The sequence below is a fragment of the Helianthus annuus genome, chromosome 12 (genome assembly GCF_002127325.2).
Source record: "Helianthus annuus cultivar XRQ/B chromosome 12, HanXRQr2.0-SUNRISE, whole genome shotgun sequence".
In the NCBI taxonomy this organism is placed as follows: Eukaryota; Viridiplantae; Streptophyta; class Magnoliopsida; order Asterales; family Asteraceae; genus Helianthus; species Helianthus annuus.
The window spans coordinates 53,384,689-53,403,613 of NC_035444.2; the positions used below are offsets into that span (position 1 = coordinate 53,384,689).

At 37.8% G+C, this 18,925-nt stretch overlaps 1 protein-coding gene across 1 annotated transcript; it reads right to left on the reverse strand.

The window, feature by feature from the left end:
- Positions 1 to 977: 977 nt before the first annotated feature.
- LOC110896725 (glutathione S-transferase DHAR2) lies at positions 978 to 4,380 on the reverse strand. The gene is made up of 6 exons (XM_022143890.2): positions 4,139 to 4,380; positions 3,962 to 4,052; positions 3,707 to 3,850; positions 2,383 to 2,500; positions 2,129 to 2,269; positions 978 to 1,332 (listed from the first exon to the last, which is right to left on the reverse strand). The coding sequence occupies exons 1-6, from the start codon at positions 4,194 to 4,196 to the stop codon at positions 1,240 to 1,242; spliced, it is 645 nt and encodes a 214-aa protein (XP_021999582.1). The 5' UTR covers positions 4,197 to 4,380; the 3' UTR covers positions 978 to 1,239.
- Between the last annotated feature and the right edge of the window lie 14,545 nt (positions 4,381 to 18,925).

Genomic DNA, 18,925 nt, shown 5'->3' on the forward strand with positions numbered 1-18,925 from the left:
TCATTCCGGAGACGCAACCGCAATCATCTAAAGGTAAAAAAGGGAAGCAAGTGGCGGTTGACCAAAATCAACTTTCGAAAGCGAAGGAAAAACCGTGGACGATGATTGAGGAGGAGGCCTTAGCGAAGGCGTGGATTAGCAAATCCAAACACCCCGTTGTCGGTATGTAAAACTAAATATATCTTACACTAAAAATATAGAAATTTTACTTTAGACTCGAGCTCGGGGTAAACTTGGCTTATTTAGGATCACAAGTCTAACTAATCTCCATGTTTCAAGTCCAGCTCAAACTTGTTAATTAAGTGAACTTTACTTTAGACTCGAGCTGGGGTAAACTTGGCACGAACTCAATATCCGTTTGTCTAAATCAACAGCATAATATGAAGCATATGATCCAACAACCTACCAACTATTTTGGATTCGAATACAGCGTAACATTTTGTGAAAACTCATCGTAAATGGTACCCTCAACTCAAGGCCTCAATCCGGATTACATTTATCGTGGAAATGTTGCACGGACCTGTATATATATAGGACGAGCTCTCTCTTTTAGTGGCTTATCATGTTAGAGAAGAATGTGTTTTGTATAAGTAAGTAATCAGGTTACTCGGCTACTTGCAACTCCTACCAATCTTTAGTAATCAGATTACTCGGCTATTTGCCACTCCTTCGGCTATTTACAACTCCTACCAAAGGGCTTATAACCTAGTGGTATCATGATGTGTGCATAGCGACGTCCCTCCCCATGAGATTTAGGGTTCGAGTCCCATTAAAGGCTTTGTTGCAAATTGAGCGTAACTCAAATCAGCTGCACTCCCATTTTTGCCCCCTGTAGCGTTAGTTACTACCCCATCAAATGTAATAATTGGCTCGTTTTTCTTTTGTTTTACACTAGATTACATTTGTATCTAGTCAAATATCGGAAAACATGTGTAGGGTAGAACCAAAGGGAGTCAAGGGGGATCCGCTAACACTCGTCATGAGAATTTATAGAACTTTTATATAACAAAAAGAACGTGAGTTATACCCCTTAGTCGTAGTTAATGTATTAAAACAAGAGGAAAAAAATACAAAGTTATAAACCATCGACTGAGAAGTCTTTGCTCCACCAAACATGTGCCAATAAAAAAGGCAACTAACAAGACTCCCTATCCTTCAAACATTCATGCAATCCTTCGAACATATGATATATTAACAACCAGCAGCCACAGTCACTAAAGACTGTAGTTTGGGACGACTTCATGCGCTATTAACCTTTGGCGCCCATCCAGCAACGACGTATTCTTCTTTAGCAGGTTTGGTTTTCTCAAACGACTCCCTTGAAAAGAGTAACTGCATTAACATAATAAGTATTAAAAAAAAAAAGATGGGGGGTAATTTGGTCTTGACCGATTCAACACAATGCCAAGATCAGGCTTGACTTGTGTATACAAGATTATCAAAGTTAAAATAATAACAATAATAATAATCAAGGTTAGTAATTAGTGTCATATCATTTGATGAGCTAAGACTGACTCGACTAGATACTTTTGAGCTCCGCTTGGATCGACTCACTAGATAGTACTGGCCTGCAATTATGTAAGTTCACATATACACAATGGGTAAAAATGTAAAATGGCAATATAATGCTAGCGACTTTTACAAGCGGAGACTTTAATACTAAAGCTCAACTTGAAAGTCTACTCCAGTAGCTCAAGCTCAACTTTTCTTCAATCGAGCAAGTTTCAAATTTATAGTTGGTATTGAGTAACTTGTGAGTTGACACACTCATTTACAACCCTACATGTAAGACAACACGGACTGATTCACGAAAAGTGAGGCAAAACTAAGCCAAAAGGACCTGACCTGAACCGACCCAAGCTTAATCAAACTAACAAAACTCGAGTCAATCAAGCCCGTATAAGACACAATATAATTCAAATTTTTGTACTTCTAAATTTCATTGTAATGATTTAGTCAATATGTTTATATATAAATTTAAACAAACTACTGCTAATTGTACAAAATGAGCAACTAATCGACAAACACTGGTTATTTAAAAACTCAGAAAGGGTTTGTTATACACTTGCACACCCAACACTATAAACTCAATAATCAGACCATCACTTTCAATACGCGAGAGTCATACCTTCATGTAGTTACGCACATGAGTCAGACTTTCGGGAACAGTCCACTTCTTAAAATGGCCAAGAGCCACCTCAAGATGGTATAGCTTTGGTGCCAGACTCAAATCAACAGCTGTGATCGTTTTCCCAGTAACATAAGGCCCCTAACATGTTAACATAAAGGTTAGTTATTATTCAAATAAAAACACATATTTTTGTATCAACCAAATAGAGCAAAAAAAACAATCATTTTGGAAAAAAAAAAAAAAAAACGTACTTTACTCTTGAGGTGTTCATCTAATGCATTCAATTCATCAAGCAAAGCTTGTTCAGTCCCATCATTAGCATCCTTGCTCTTTAGAAATACCACAAATTTAGGGAAAATCTTTGACCCCCTACAATTTCACAATTAGAAGTATTATAATTGTGCAATTAATTGGTCAATTTGGGAAAATCTAAACTTATGTTTATGAAATAAATCAAAATTTCATAAATGGTCATTTGAGTTTAGAAATGCAAATTTTTCATAAACAACTTGAATTTGCCATCTTATAGGTGGTAATTATATACTATTTAGGGGTGTTTAACGGGGCGTGCTTACAGATTAGCGGGTCAAACCCTACACTAACGTGAAAATTTAACAACCCGAACGTGACAAGAATTCAAAATCAAACACATGAACCCAGATACAATACAACACAAGTTTTCATGGATCGACACAAACACGGCCCGTTGAACCGTAGGGATGGCAATGGGTCGGGTTCGGGGCGGGTATTGGTAATCTCATACCCATACCCGGTTGTAAAATCGTGTCCGATACCCGGCCCAATACCTGTCGGGTATTGGGCATACCCGCGGGTATCGGGTATACCCATTAATCTGTTAAAAGATACCGATTGAAATTTTCAAATACATTTTTATTACTACTAGTTTTTTTGAAGTCGCGCGTTGCGACGAAACCGAACAAATGATAATGTAAAACAAACGTGATTTGAAAATAAAGCATGTTGTTTAGAAAGCCAAACCATTAGAACGGTTTAATTGATCATCGTACTGTTTTATGCTACCAAAGAAATATTTTATTTTAAGTACAACTTCGTTTTTAACAAAAACATATAACAGAATGTCGAGGGAAAAATCAAGCACAACTACGTATTATACCCGTCCATTACCCGTCGGGGTTTGGGTACCCGTCCCATATGTTTCGGATTTCGGGTATACCCATCGGGTTCTGGTTTTTTTGCCATCCCTATTGAACCCAATATTTTTATTTTATTTTTATTTTTATTTATTTTTTTTTTTTTGAAATATCCTTACCTGACAATAACATATTACAACCATGTAAACAAATATAAATAAAATAATTTCATCTGAGCTGTACACCATATGTCTGTTTTTTATATTTTTAAAAATTTATGAGAGAAGAGTTAAACCGATCAACCCGCAAACTGACAAAACAACCCAAGCAGGACCAGTTTAGCTAAACATGTTCAAGGATTTGCCTAAAACCGACCCAAACCCAATTAGACTAAACTCAAACCCACCGATTTCGTAATAAACCTGTATCATATGACATATATACAGAGCCAGGCAGAGCATACACAGAGGCAAGTTCAGGGGGAGTGGCAAGTGAAGGGTGAGGGTACTTCTCTTCAATAAGACCCACAATAACATCAGAATCAGATATCCAATTCTCATCAAATTTGGCCAAAGGAACTTTCCCATCTGGGTTCACTTCAAGAAACCTACACAAACACAAAAAAAAAAATTATATTAAAATCCCACGAGGCCACGAACAACCAAACGTTTCATGTGTAAATTCAAGATTCTCTGACAATAATACTAATAATAATCACCATTTAGGTTTGTTGTCTAAGTTAATGAGATGGGTTTTGAAAGCGACTTTCTTCTCTTCCAAAGTCAAAAGAATCCTTTGGGAAAATGGACCTAAAATCAAACACAACCCACAAAAATTGATGATCAAGAAACCCCAATGAAATTAAAGTGAAATCTTTGAAGGGGAGATTAATTACAGTCGCCAAGAACATCAGGGGCACCCGTAGCAGCTTTGACACAGATCTCAATCGCCATTAAAATTGAAAGGGCTGTCCGTATTTACCGGATCTTGCATGTATATATAGGAAGAGACTGACACTTTCACTTGCCAGTTGCCACTCCCCATGAACTTGCCTATGTGTATTCACATCCCTACCAATAAATTCTAAACATTTCAATTGCCAAATTTTGTGGGAAGGTTTTACACACCATATCCGAAATTTCGGATAGTTAATTTTTACTATCCGAGCAGATAGTAAAATGGATATCCGGAATTCTAAAGAAAATATTTCAAATTAAAGTAAACTAGGATTAACCACCCCTGAGTTGCGGCGGGGCGAACACCAATACCACACTAATGCCAACGACCACCAACACTAAAGTTGTGGCGTGTTAATGCGAAGATATTAAACCGAAATGTAAAACATCTAAAAGAATAACTAAGTCGATCTAGGACCCGTGCGTTACGATGAACCTGTCAAACGGACAAAAAAAGTAGACAACGTAAAAATGTTTAACCACACACACACGTTGCGCCGTGTGAACTCGCAAAATTTAGAACGAAATATAAAGTGAAAATTTTTGTGAAATTTGAAAAGTTTAGAGGACCAAAGTTGAAAGTAAAAAAAAGTTGTGAGGTTAAATTGTAAAAGATGATTTACAATAGTTTAATGCATACACGTGTTACAAATTATATCTATACTCACCCAAAGAATGTAGTCGTAACATGCCCAAAACATTTTCGGTTCGTTGTTTTTCAATGAAAAGCCATTTTACTTCTCACAACCCGGTTTCCAATTTTTTTAATTGAAACATTGATAAAATAGATGCATCGCAACGATATACTCGGATTTTATAAAAGTATCGTATTTTAAAAGTTATAAAGATATTAAAAAAGTCAATATAGTCTTAATATTTCTAAACATCATATTTTACTTATGCTAAATTTATACTTTTTCTATTATATGTCTAATTTGTATATTATGCTACATTTATACTTGTTTATTATATATCTAACAATCACAAACAAAAACCATGTACAAACACTATTTAAAATTAGAGAAAAATGCCCGGATAGTCCCTGTGGTTTCGCATTTTTCACCTATAGTCCCCAACTTTCTAAAACTACCTGAATAGTCCCCAACTTTTCATTTTTTGTTCCCGGATAGTCCCTGGGTCTAACTTCAGTTTGTTTTCTCTGTTAAGTGGATGTGAAATGACCAATTTACCCTTTCCTTTAAAAGGCCAAACCATAGGGACTAGATCAGAAACATTATCATCTTTCACCATTAAAACCCTTCTTCCTCTTTTCTCCGGCGAACAACCTTATCTACATTTCACCCTAACACTCTACTCCTATCTCTATCTACATTTCTTCTCTCTCACACTAAAACCCATCACCACCGTCACCTCCGGCGAGATCTTTCTTCTCCGACGACAACCTTATCTTCTCCGGCGACGGCCTTATCTTCTCCGGCGAGTTACTTTGTGATGTGCGTCTCAAATATAGATTTACAGTTTATGTGTTGTATGTGTGGGATTAAAGAAGAAGAAGGTTGGTTGAAGAGATGGCGGCTCATAATTGTGGTTTTAGGGTTTACCTCTCTCTCTACTCTCTCTCCTCATCCACACATCTCTCTAAATTCAACAGCCATAATATATAACAGAGGGTAAAGTGAGAGATTTTTGTTTTGATTTCGTTCCTCTTTGTTTTGATTATTAGCATATCTGAGCCTCTCTTGGTTCTTGTTTATCATATTTTGGTTATAATTTTTCAACAGCCATAATATATAACAGAGGCTATGATTCTCCACTGTCACCCTATTGTTATTGTTGATTGTTATTGATTGTTGTTGATAAAAACGTATATTGAAGGATCGTAGGTCTGCTGGTTGTTGTCATCAAAGAAGAATATCAACTAACTGTTTTCATGCATCTGTAATGGGTTCAGAGCGATAAGAATATAGATCTGAATCAGACGTGTTATTTGAGATAAAGGTTTTTGCGATATTTTGTCTTTAGAGAATCCGGTGTGTCGCTAGAGTATTTGAATTGATTCAGTTCTGTTCGGTAGTTCATAGGTGTATCTCGGATTGATTTGATGTGTGAGGATTGATAGTTGATTAGTTCCGATGATTTTCGGTTGAACTTTCATACGTTGCGGACTGATTGATTTGTTTCGGATTGAAATCTGTTCGTTTTGATCAGTGTTGGTGTGATTAGCGAACTGTTTGAACAGATTTACATCGATTTCGGACTGTTTCAGTCGAAGGTTTGTGTTTTCCGAACTTAGTCGGTTTGTTTCGGATCAAATATTGTTCTTTTTGGATTGATTTGATCATCAGGTTCAGATTTGAATAGTTGCTTTCGATTGTATTCTTGGACGGAATTAGATCTAAGCTGGTGAAAGAAGCTTGTTAGGGTGAGGTGAAGTGGGTCTTGTTCGCCGGAGAAAAGAGGAAGAAGGGTTTTAATGGTGAAAGATGATAATGTTTCTGATCTAGTCCCTGTGGTTTGGCCTTTTAAAGGAAAGGGTAAATTGGTCATTTCACACCCACTTAACAGAGAAAACAAACTGAAGTTAGACCCAGGGACTATCTGGGAACAAAAAATGAAAAGTTGGGGACTATTCAGGTAGTTTTAGAAAGTTGGGGACAATAGATGAAAAAATGCGAAACCACAGGGACTATCCGGGCATTTTTCTCTTAAAATTATACAACATGAAACAGCACAAAACTCACCTAAAGCACAAATACAACCTGATAGTGCCTACATGTATTACAAATGAGAAAAATGCCCGGATAGTCCCTGTGGTTTCGCATTTTTTCACCTATAGTCCCCAATTTTCTAAAACTACCTGAATAGTCCCCAACTTTTCATTTTTTGTTCCCGGATAGTCTCTGTGTCTAACTTCAGTTTGTTTTCTCTGTTAAGTGGGTGTGAAATGACCAATTTACCCTTTCCTTTAAAAGGCCAAACCACAGGGACTAGATCAGAAACATTATCATCTTTCACCATTAAAACCCTTCTTCCTCTTTTCTCTGGCGAACAACCTTATCTACATTTCACCCTAACACTCTACTCCTATCTCTATCTACATTTCTTCTCTCTCACACTAAAACCCATCACCACCGTCACCTCCGGCGAGATCTTTCTTCTCCGACGACAACCTTATCTTCTCCGGCGACGGCCTTATCTTCTCCGGCGAGTTACTTTGTGATGTGCGTCTCAAATATAGCTTTACAGTTTATGTGTTGTATGTGTGGGATTAAAGAAGAAGAAGGTTGGTTGAAGAGATGGCGGCTCATAATTGTGGTTTTAGGGTTTACCTCTCTCTCTGCTCTCTCTCCTCATCCACACATCTCTCTAAATTCAACAGCCATAATATATAACAGAGGGTAAAGTGAGAGATTTTTGTTTTGATTTCGTTCCTCTTTGTTTTGATTATTAGCATATCTGAGCCTCTCTTGGTTCTTATTTATCATATTTTGGTTATAATTTTTCAACAGCCATAATATATAACAGAGGCTATGATTCTCCACTGTCACCCTATTGTTATTGTTGATTGTTATTGATTGTTGTTGATAAAAACGTATATTGAAGGATCGTAGGTCTGCTGGTTGTTGTCATCAAAGAAGAATATCAACTAACTGTTTTCATGCATCTGTAATGGGTTCAGAGCGATAAGAATATTGATCTGAATCAGACGTGTTATTTGAGATAAAGGTTTTTGCGATATTTTGTCTTTAGAGAATCCGGTGTGTCGCTAGAGTATTTGAATTGATTTAGTTTTGTTCGGTAGTTCATAGGTGTATCTCGGATTGATTTGATGTGTGAGGATTGATAGTTTATTAGTTCCGATGATTTTCGGTTGAACTTTCATACGTTGCGGATTGATTTGATTTGTTTCGGATTGAAATCTGTTCGTTTTGATCAGTATTGGTATGATTAGCGAACTGTTTGAACAGATTTACATCGATTTCAGACTGTTTCAGTCGAAGGTTTGTGTTTTTCGAACTTAGTCGGTTTGTTTCGGATCAAATATTGTTCTTTTTGGATTGATTTGATCATCAGGTTCAGATTTGAATAGTTGCTTTCGATTGTATTCTTGGACGGAATTAGATCTAAGCTGGTGAAAGAAGCTTGTTAGGGTGAGGTGAAGTGGGTCTTGTTCGTCGGAGAAAAGAGGAAGAAGGGTTTTAATGGTGAAAGATGATAATGTTTCTGATCTAGTCCCTGTGGTTTGGCCTTTTAAAGGAAAGGGTAAATTGGTCATTTCACACCCACTTAACAGAGAAAACAAACTGAAGTTAGACCCAGGGACTATCCGGGAACAAAAAAATGAAAAGTTGGGGACTATTCAGGTAGTTTTAGAAAGTTGGGGACTATAGGTGAAAAAATGCGAAACCACAGGGACTATCCGGACATTTTTCTCATTACAAATTGAAGCACAAAATACAACCTGATAGTGCCTACATGTATTACAAATTGATGATAATATATAATACCCTTTTCCATGTTCTTAAATAAAAAGAAATGATCGAAAATTTAAACCTTAACAAATTTAATAAGCTATTACACATAATCATAAATTGAGTTGTCATTCAATCATAAAGCCTTTGGATAATCATTGTTCAACAAGAACACAAACATATACAGATTAAAATAACATCAGTTCACTCGATTCCCTAATTGACTTCCCAGTAGTAGCATAAAAAAATTATGACTATTGAAGAAGAATCAAGAATGAGAGAATCAATCAGCAGATCGTATTCAGATAAAAAAGAGAATAAACTATCGGAGATAAACGGTGTGATGACGGTTTAATGTAATTTTGGTAGGTGAACAATAATGAACGGTGCAATGGTAGGAGATAAACGGAGGTTCAGAGGCGGTGCGATGGTAGGTGATCAACATTGAATGGTTAGTCGAGGGTAGCCTCCGGCTGACCGATTTATCGGAGTCAGAGGAAGATCTCTCATCCAATTATCCTGAACACAAAAGGGTTGCTCTCGATGTGAGATCAGCAGCAAAAGAAAGAAGAAAAGGGCCATAATTCTATGGTAGGAGATAAACGGAGGTTCAGAGGCGGTGCGATGGTAGGTGATCAACATTGAATGGTTAGTCGAGGGTAGCCTCCGGCTGACCGATTTATCGGAGTCAGAGGAAGATCTCTCATCCAATTATCCTGAACACAAAAGGGTTGCTCTCGATGTGAGATCAGCAGCAAAAGAAAGAAGAAAAGGGCCATGATTCTATGTTTGTTTTCGTCCTGCTCTGATGATGTGGCCGTTGCTCGTGGAGCTACATACCAGAAAAAAAGGATCTCTCTATTACTTTGAGAGGAGAATCTTTGGTTTTTCCGACGGACTACGTGGGAAATACGAGATCTAGGCAAGTCGCTACATGTTCTCCCCTTGCCCTTAAATCTCCATTTCGTAGCACCGCCACTACACCCATTCCTCGACAAACCCCCGATTTCCTAAGAGTTAGATAGCCGATAGTAGTAGAAGCTCTAAGGTCGCTATTCCTGACAAGGCATAGAGTAAGGCCTTTACCGATCTTAAGTTAGTGAGTTAAGGATTTTTTTTTTTTTTTTATAAACGACTTATCTGAAAGAAGGCTTTGGAATCAATGAATTCTTTGATTTGAAGGAATCAAAGAATCCTTTGATTTGAAAAGCTCCTTTCCTAATCGACCTTCCGCCTTCCATTATTTGATCTTTTAATGGATCTTCTTTTCTTATTAAGTAGTTAAATGAAGCATCATCAATTGAGAAATGACAATAAGTGATGTTCAATATCGCTTATGTGCGTTGAGTATTGAAAGGAACCTCTCGGAGAAGTTCCGGGCCTCGGTAGCCCTCCTTTCTTATCTATTTTCATACATAATATAAAGAGAATAGAAAGCGTATTGACTTTGACTACTATCTACGATGCGATAGGGGGGAATAGCGGCTTAAGTCATTGATTCAAACTATCTTTTTTTCCATGTGTCGCTCCGCGAGCAAGGAGCGAGAAAACAAAGTGGGCTGTGGTGATGCCAGAATTTGCACCTATTTGTATCTATTTAGTGATCATTCCGGTAGTTTCTTTGAACCCACTCGATGTTCCTTTTCCATTTGCTTCCAATAGTTTGACCTATCTAGAAAAATTGTCAGCCTACGAATATGGTTCTGATCCTTTCGGTGATGCCAGAAGTTTTTTTGATATACGATTTTATCTTGTTTCTATTTTATTTATAGGTTCTGATCCTTTCGGTGATGCCAGAAGTTTTTTTGATATACGATTTTATCTTGTTTCTATTTTATTTATTATCCCGAATCCGAAAGTCATATTTTTCTTTCCTGGGGGGGGGGTGGGGTTACCTCTCAATAAGATTGATCCCTTTGGATCTAGGTACATAATGGCCTTTTATTGGATCTCTTCATTAATGGAAAAGGGATGCTTTGGACCGGGAGTAACCACTAGCGATAGCGCAAAAATCGGGGTGGGGGAAGGACAAAAGTCAAGAACGCGATGCCTACGTTAAATCAATTGATTCGTCATGGTAGAGAAGAAAAACGGCATACGGACCGCACTCGAGCTTCAGATCATTGTCCCAAGAAGCAAGGAGTATGCATGTGTGTACCAACGAGAACAACGGAAAAATCTAATCCAGTTCCACGTAAAATAACCAAAGTACAATTGATCAATCAAGATGATATATTTACTCACTAAAGTGTGTCGAGCGTGGTATAATTTTTAGTATATTTTTAGCATTTTTTACTCGTTTATCAAGCTTTAAATTTATAGAACACGATACAATATAGTCACTCTCTACAACACGTTAGGGCAAGTGCACCCATCGTTGGCGTAGTATAGTGATGGTAAAATAACGAGGTCGTCCAAGCTTTTAATACCGAAATATCGTCGACGTCTAAACTAACCAAAAATTTGAAAAAAAAGATGTTAGTAAGTTTAAAAAGAAAAAAAAAATTAAATGAAAGATTAAATGTAAAAAAACAATAAACAAGATAGAATCACTTGGTTCCGACTCCTCTTTTACATATCCTTTGATGATTTCCGCCCTTTGGGCTTTTTTAAAGAGATTATCTTAGTTATTGTGGCATGTCCTTCTTTTGGAGGCAACACTACCCTCAGCCATATTGGGTTGAGTTAGTAGTGATACAGTCCCGCAAGGCCGGATTATTGAAAGATAATTAAGTAAGTTATTAATGCAAAATGTGGCATGTCCCTCTTTTGGAGGCAACGCTACCCTCGGAAATATTGGTCTGAGTCAGCGGGGATACAATCCCGCAAGGCCGGGTTAAGGTTTCAATAGTAGTTTATTTATAAGGTGAGATTCGTACGCCAACAGGAGAAAGGATCACAATCCAAGGAGACAAGCCGACAACATCAACAAAATTCATCTGTGTTATGAAAGTTGCAAGCTACGCACGAAAATGAGGAATAGTGTATATGATCTCTGCAATCATTAGCATTAAAGGAAAAGAATTAAAAGATATTTCTATAGTATCTGATTTCTCAGATGTTTTCCCATAAGAGCTACCTGAACTACCATCTGATCGCGAGGTTGAATTTAGAATTCATCTAATACCAGAAAATGCACCGATTGCCAAAGCACCCTATCGTCTAGCACCAACAGAGATGCTGGAATTGAAAAGGCAACTAGATGAACCATTGGAAAAAGGTTTCATACAACCTAGCTCATCGCCTTAGGGAGCACCTGTGTTATTTGTTAAAATGAAAGATGGATCAGTGCGCATGTGTATTGACTACAGAGAATTGAATAAGGTTATGATAAAAAATCCATACCCACTACCGAGAATTGATGATCTATTCGATCAACTTCAAGGAACTCGATTCTTTTCAAAGATTGATTTACGCTCAGGATACCATCAAGTAAAGGTACAGGAAGAAGACGTTCCTAAGACTACTTTCAAAACTAGATATGGTCATTATGAGTTTACAGTCATTCCATTCGGTTTGACAAATGCTCCAGCTACATTTATAGATATGATGAACAGGATATGTAAACCATACCTGGATAAATTTATAATTGTCTTCATAGACGATATACTTATTTATTCCAAGAGTAAGGCAGAGCATGCCGAGCATTTACAAGTACTTCTAACATTATTGAGAAAGGAAAAACTTTATGCTAAATTCTCAAAATGTGAATTCTGGTTGCAAGAGGTACAATTTCTTGGACACCTAATTAATCATGAAGGAATTCACGTGGATCCTACAAAGATCGAGGCAATTACCAAATGGAAAGTCCCTAAATCACCAACGGCAGTGAGAAGTTTTCTTGGATTGGCAGGATACTATAGACGCTTTATTCATGTTTTGATTCCTGTATTTCTTTCTAACTTCGGATTTTGGGATAGAAGCACAGTGAGTTACTACAACTCCTGGGCTTGACTTTCCCAAAAACTTACTAGTAGAATCCTCGAAAACTTTATCAATCAAGGATTGATTGACATTTTTGATTGGGAAATCTTTATCTGAATATATTTTATCAGAACCAATCAACATGTAAAGTAATTTCACGCTTTCACAACTCTCAGTAGAAGATTCAATTGGTTTGACTGTAGCAGTCACAAATGGTTTTGCTGGTGGATCACAAAGAATGTGATTTTCGAGAGGTATGTTTTCCTCTTTTGTTACCGTTTCTGACTGTTCAGGTTTGTCCTCATCCGACTCGTCATCCGAACTATCATAATCCTCAATAATGGGAGGACTTTGATCAGCAACAAATGACGAATTGGCATTTCCTCCTCGTCAGGCAATTTGGTATAATTGTGTCTCAAAGGCGATGGACACGATTTATAACCAATGCACTTGACATCCCCTTTTAGTTTTTGAACTTCTATGATGTGATCTAGCATATATCGGGAGTTAGAATAACTCTCCAATTTGAGCTTGATGGCATCATGCTCGCATTTGGCAATGGCTAACTCCTTTTTCGTTTCCTCAATGATATTAATGTAGTTATTAATACCCGTTTGTTTGTTCAAAACTCTTTTTGTTAACTCGGACACACTTTTCTTAAGAGTTTCAATTACAGATTTGAATTCTTTTTCATTCCGAGTTAAAGCCATATTTGCCTCCTTGCATTTTGAAAGATCAACTACCAACCCTTGATTGTGACTAGTCACTGTTTCAAGCTTATGTTTTAAATATGCATAATCATTACATATACTAGGAATGTCGGTTTTTACCCGACTTGTCGAAGCCGTAACATTTGCCATAAAGGCAGATTGAACAGATTTCTGGATTTTCAGCTCCTCAGCTTCTTTCAGCAAACTGTCAACCTTAGCATCAATTCCTTCCTTTACATCCGAATCCGAACCATAACCACCCGCACTTGAGCTTTCCTCATCAGAACTACCGCTATACCCAGAGCTATCATCATCTTCAGAAAATTCCTCTATGTGGACATGTTTGATGTGATTGATGATCTTAGCATAACAAGCAGTTCCTCCATATCCTCCATTTCCCAGTTGAACTGACCAATCACATCCTTCATCTGCATGAACTACTAATGCTCCGTTTGAGTTTGAAGGCCCAAACTGGTTTGAGTTGCTTGGGTTGTTAACTGCTACAATACTCCTTTCATTGTTGACTTGATTTGTGTTGGATGAGCTTGATTGATTTCGAAAAGGATTTTGGTTTCCTTGTTTGCTAGGTCGAGTGAATTCTCGTCTGAAATGACCTTTCTCACCACAGTTGAAGCACGTAACGACATCCTTATCAAAACTATACTTTGTATCCTGTTTACTCTCCAAGCTTGTTCTTCCAGTTCTTCTCATGTAATCCTTTGCTCTTCTCACTGCACATGCAAATGCCCATTTGATATCCATCAGCTCCATCTCATGCTTGTCTACTTGTTGATAGTCTTCATCTGTTAAATTAATGTTTCCAATTTGACCGGCGACTAATCCACAATAAGCATTCACCATTGTGTTTAGAAGTTCTATATGTTCCCGAGCACCTTCCACACTGACTTTGGTAAAGTTTGAGGTATCAAATATGACGGTGTTGGGGTTTGAATGTTGAGAATTGTTGTTACCATAAAAGGCTTGTTGAGAGGTTTGTTGAGAAGCTTGTTGTTGGGTTCGTTGGGGAGCAACTTGTGGGTAAGGAAGATAGGATTTTGGATCAAATGGTTCACCATAAGGGTTTGTAAGAGAACCAACTGATTGAACTGGCTTGGGTGGTGGTAGATAGGCTTTTGGATCAAATGCTTGTCCATAAGGGTTTGTATTTGACATAAACGTGGTTTGAAGCTTCGGTTGCTGACTGGTACTAACAGTGGTGTTAATACCTCCAAAGTATATCTCAGGGTTTTGTGGAACGGCAATTCGTTTTGCCTTTCGAATTTCTTCTTCATCCTTGTTCCCAAGCTTTTGAACGAATTCATAAATGCTAAGCACATCTAAAACACCGGTATGCTTTAGCAACTCAATGAATTGACTCCACTTAGGTGGTAAAGCATCAACAAAATGCATGACCATCTCTTGTTGTGTAGCATTAACCCTGTATGAGTGCATCTCACTAAGCAAATGATAGAACCGAGTAGCCATGTCGTTTAGTGTTTCATTTTCCATGAACAAAAATCCTTCTAACTCCTTTTTTAACAGATCATGACGGAACTTTCTTGTCGCTGCATTTCCTTCTCCTCTAGCTTCCAAGACGTCCCATAAACCCTTTGTAGTGGTCGCGAATTGATGATAAATATCCCTATGAAGTGCTTGAGTAAGAATGGCACAGGTTCTTCTCAAGATCATAAGCCTTCTTATCACTTTCGCCCATTCCTGCCAAAGTAAGTGGATTGGAACCTGCTTCTTCGAGCGCTTCATTGTATGATGTAGTAAAGCATGTCCACAACTCGATATTTTGCCCTAGAACATACATATGAAAACGACTTTTCCATGATGGATAATCGTTCACGTGATTTAACTTTGGTGGACGATTATTGCTTCCAGTTTCACTCTCGCTTATGAGAAGGTTTTGAATACTCAGATTTTGATTAGCAACACATGCCCATTGAATAGCGGTAATTGATTTTTTAGGCATTAACCCTTGATCCATTGTGAAGGATCTTGGCTTGTACTCGAGCTATCACTCCAATCCCAAGGATTTGTACTCATATTTGATTGTCGTTGATCAACTTGAGATACAACTATGAACCCATTGTGAAGCTTCTGTGAAAAACTTGATATCCATGAAAAATTCAATTTCACGAAAAATAAACCACGAATAATATACTACGAAGGATATGATTCGTTGATTTCCTTGTTTCAACCCACGAAAAATAGCTGGCCCAATCAACTAAAAATGATCCCAACTAATAATGATTTCAGCTAAACCAGGAAGAAGTGTTTCGTGAAATAGAGACCCAATCCCAATTCAAGTCCACGAATCAGATGAAAGTTAGGCCTGACTTCACAAAAAAAAAGTTTGCACCAACAAAATATGACAAGTGAAAGATACCAATTGTAAGTGAGTGTTTCGTGAAAGATAAAGCCCAAATATGACAAGTGATTGTTGGGCCTGAAGCAGTCCACGAAAAAAAATAAACTTGATGGACTAAGAACTAGATTGTAAGTGGCCCAATGAAGAATCTTATGTTTTTCGTGAGATGAAATTTCAAAGCAAGACAAAAGGATTTTTCCTTGAGACCCACGAAGAAGTGAATTGAAATGGAGTCCACTAAATCAATCAACGAAAGATAATGTTTTTCGTGAATAAAGGTGTTTCGTGAGAATTGAAAACTGTGAAAAGTTGGTGGGGAGTTACTATTTTAAGGAAAATATGAACTCTGAGTTTTAAAAAGTTAGTAGATGAACAACTGGATTTGGTTAAGTGACAGACATTCAAAAATATACTTCTCCAGTAAGTTTCTTGCACAGTTTCGGGATCTGATAATTGACTTTCTCCTATTTCTGCCTAGCATACTGGAGTTCGACATTTTCATCCATACAGTGCTTCGAACGGGGCAGCATGGATGCTCGTATGATGACTATTGTTATAGGAGAATTCAGTTATTGGTAAGTGGGCATCCCAATTTCCACCGAAGTCTATTACACATGCTCTGAGCATGTCTTCAAGGGTTTGGATTGTCCTTTCACTTTGCCCATCTGTTTGGGGATGGTATGCAGTGCTCAAATTTAATCGTGTCCCCATTGCTTTTTGGAAACTTGTCCAGAAATGCGAAGTGAAGCGACTATCCCTATCTGACACAATGGAGAGTGGAACTCCATGTAATGATACTACCTCGTCTACGTATAGCTTAGCCAATCTTTCCATGCTAAAGGTTTCCTTCATTGGTAGGAAATGAGCTGATTTGGTTAATCGATCTACAATCACCCAGATTGCATCGTTACCTTTCCTGGTCTTGGGCAGCTTAGTAACAAAATCCATTGTTATTAGTTCCCATTTCCATACAGGCATCTCTAACTATTGAAGTAAACCTGAGGGTTTCTGGTGTTCTGCCTTAACTTGCGAACAAGTTAGGCACTTAGAAACGTATCTAGCTATGTCTTTCTTCATTCCTATCCACCAGAAGTTATTCCTTAAATCTTGATACATCTTGTTGTTACCAGGATGCATCGTATACCTAGATTTATGGGCTTTTTCTAAAATCTTATCTCTTAAATTTCCTTGCCTAGGTACCCAAATTCTTTTCTTATGGAATCTCCAATTTCGTCAGCTACCATGACTCCTTTAACAGTAACAGTTCAAGATGTGCTGCATTAAATTTTGATACACAATTAATTGTTCGTTTAAGAACGAATTGAGGAAGCTAAGTTTTGTATCGAATACATTCATGATATGCTTAAGGATCCTATAACGGAAGGGCTATAACCCATAAGTCTTATTAAGAGAGCTCATAGACGGGTATTAATTAACGGTCGTGCGCAATTGCATATCGTACTATGAATGACTAAGTATTAGTTAATTTTCCTCATCAGTTTGATTTTGTGTGTCTCTAAGAATATGTCAAGCCGGCATAATGGCATATAGACAAATAAAGTTACAAATCAAACAAAGGGCTTATGCGTACGATTAGGTTTTAAATTAAGTCTATAGTATTGTAACACCCCGTGTTACCGAATGTCAAAGTCAAAGTCAAAGTCCAAGTCAAGTTTGACTTCTTTGACTGTAATTAGTCTATACGATATGTTATTATTTGTATTATGTGGAGTAAGTGTTGTTAATCAAAGAATCGAAGTAATCGAATGTTAATCAACGCGAAACGCTTTACGACTGTGAACAATAGGAAGTAACAATGCGATAAAGTTAATTAATCAATAATCAAGCTAATCGAATCATCAATCGAACCCGAAACTCGAACTATGCGAATTTGGTGTTATATTACGTGTGTGTGTGCCTTACGTGTTACTTATGCGTGTTTACTTTATGTTATGTGTGGTGATCAATCGAATCGAAACTCGAAACTCAAATCAAACTCAATCGAAATCGAATTATGATGAATGGTAACGAAAGGAGAGTGTGAAAAGCCAGGGATAGACAGAAAAGTTACGCTGATAGAAGATGCAAGCCCCTTGAATTAGACGTTGGCGACTACGTACTCCTAAAGGTATCACCTTGGAAGGGTGTGGTCAGATTCGGCAAGAAAGGGAAACTAGCGCCTCGATATGTTGGACCTTTTAAGATTCTGGAAAGGATCGGCAAAGTCGCCTACAGACTCGAACTACCGAAGGAACTTAGTAACGTCCACCCGACTTTCCATGTGTCAAACCTCCGAAAATGCCTAGCTGATCATGATCTGATTGTACCCCTCGACGACCTCCAAGTCAACGAAACGCTGAATTTCGTGGAAAAGCCTGTCGAAATCATGGATCGCCAAACCAAGCAACTCAGACGCACGCATCCCTATCGTGAAAGTCCGATGGGAAGGCAAACGAGGCGCGGAGTTTACTTGGGAACTCGAAAGCGACATGAAGGCTAAGTACCCGTAGTTGTTTAAATGAAGATCTGAAGCGAGAAATTGGTAAAATCATTCACGGTGTTGTGCAGCTTTCAGCTTAATTTCGGGACGAAATTCCCTAAACAAGGGGAGGCTGTAACACCCCGTGTTACCGAATGTCAAAGTCAAAGTCAAAGTCCAAGTCAAGTTTGACTTCTTTGACTGTAATTAGTCTATTCGATATGTTATTATTTGTATTATGTGGAGTAAGTGTTGTTAATCAAAGAATCGAAGTAATCAAATGTTAATCAACGAGAAACACTTTTCGACTGTGAAGTAACAATGCGATAAAGTCAATCAATCAATAATCAAGCTAATCGAATCATCAATCGAACCCGAAACTCGAACTATGCGAATTTGGTGTTATATTACGTGTGTGTGTGCCTTACGTGTTACTTGTGCGTGTTTACTTTATGTTATGTGTGGTGATCAATCGAATCGAAACTCGAAACTCAAATCGAACTCAATCGAAATCGAATTATGATGAACGGTAACGAAAGGAGAGTGTGAAATATAGATGCTTGTAATTAGATATAGTGGTTGGGACTAAAAGTAATTTGAATAGGAAACTCTATCGTATTCGTATCGTCTTCAATCGAAATCGAAATACCAGAAATCGTCGCACCGAACACTCAAAGCAGGCTGTGGATCGATCAGGCTCCTAGCCGATCGAACAGCCCAGCCGATAGGACCGACTGTCCGATCGAGCAGGCTGTCCGATCGGGATGCCTGGCCGATCGGCCAGCTCTTTCCTCTTTTGGAAG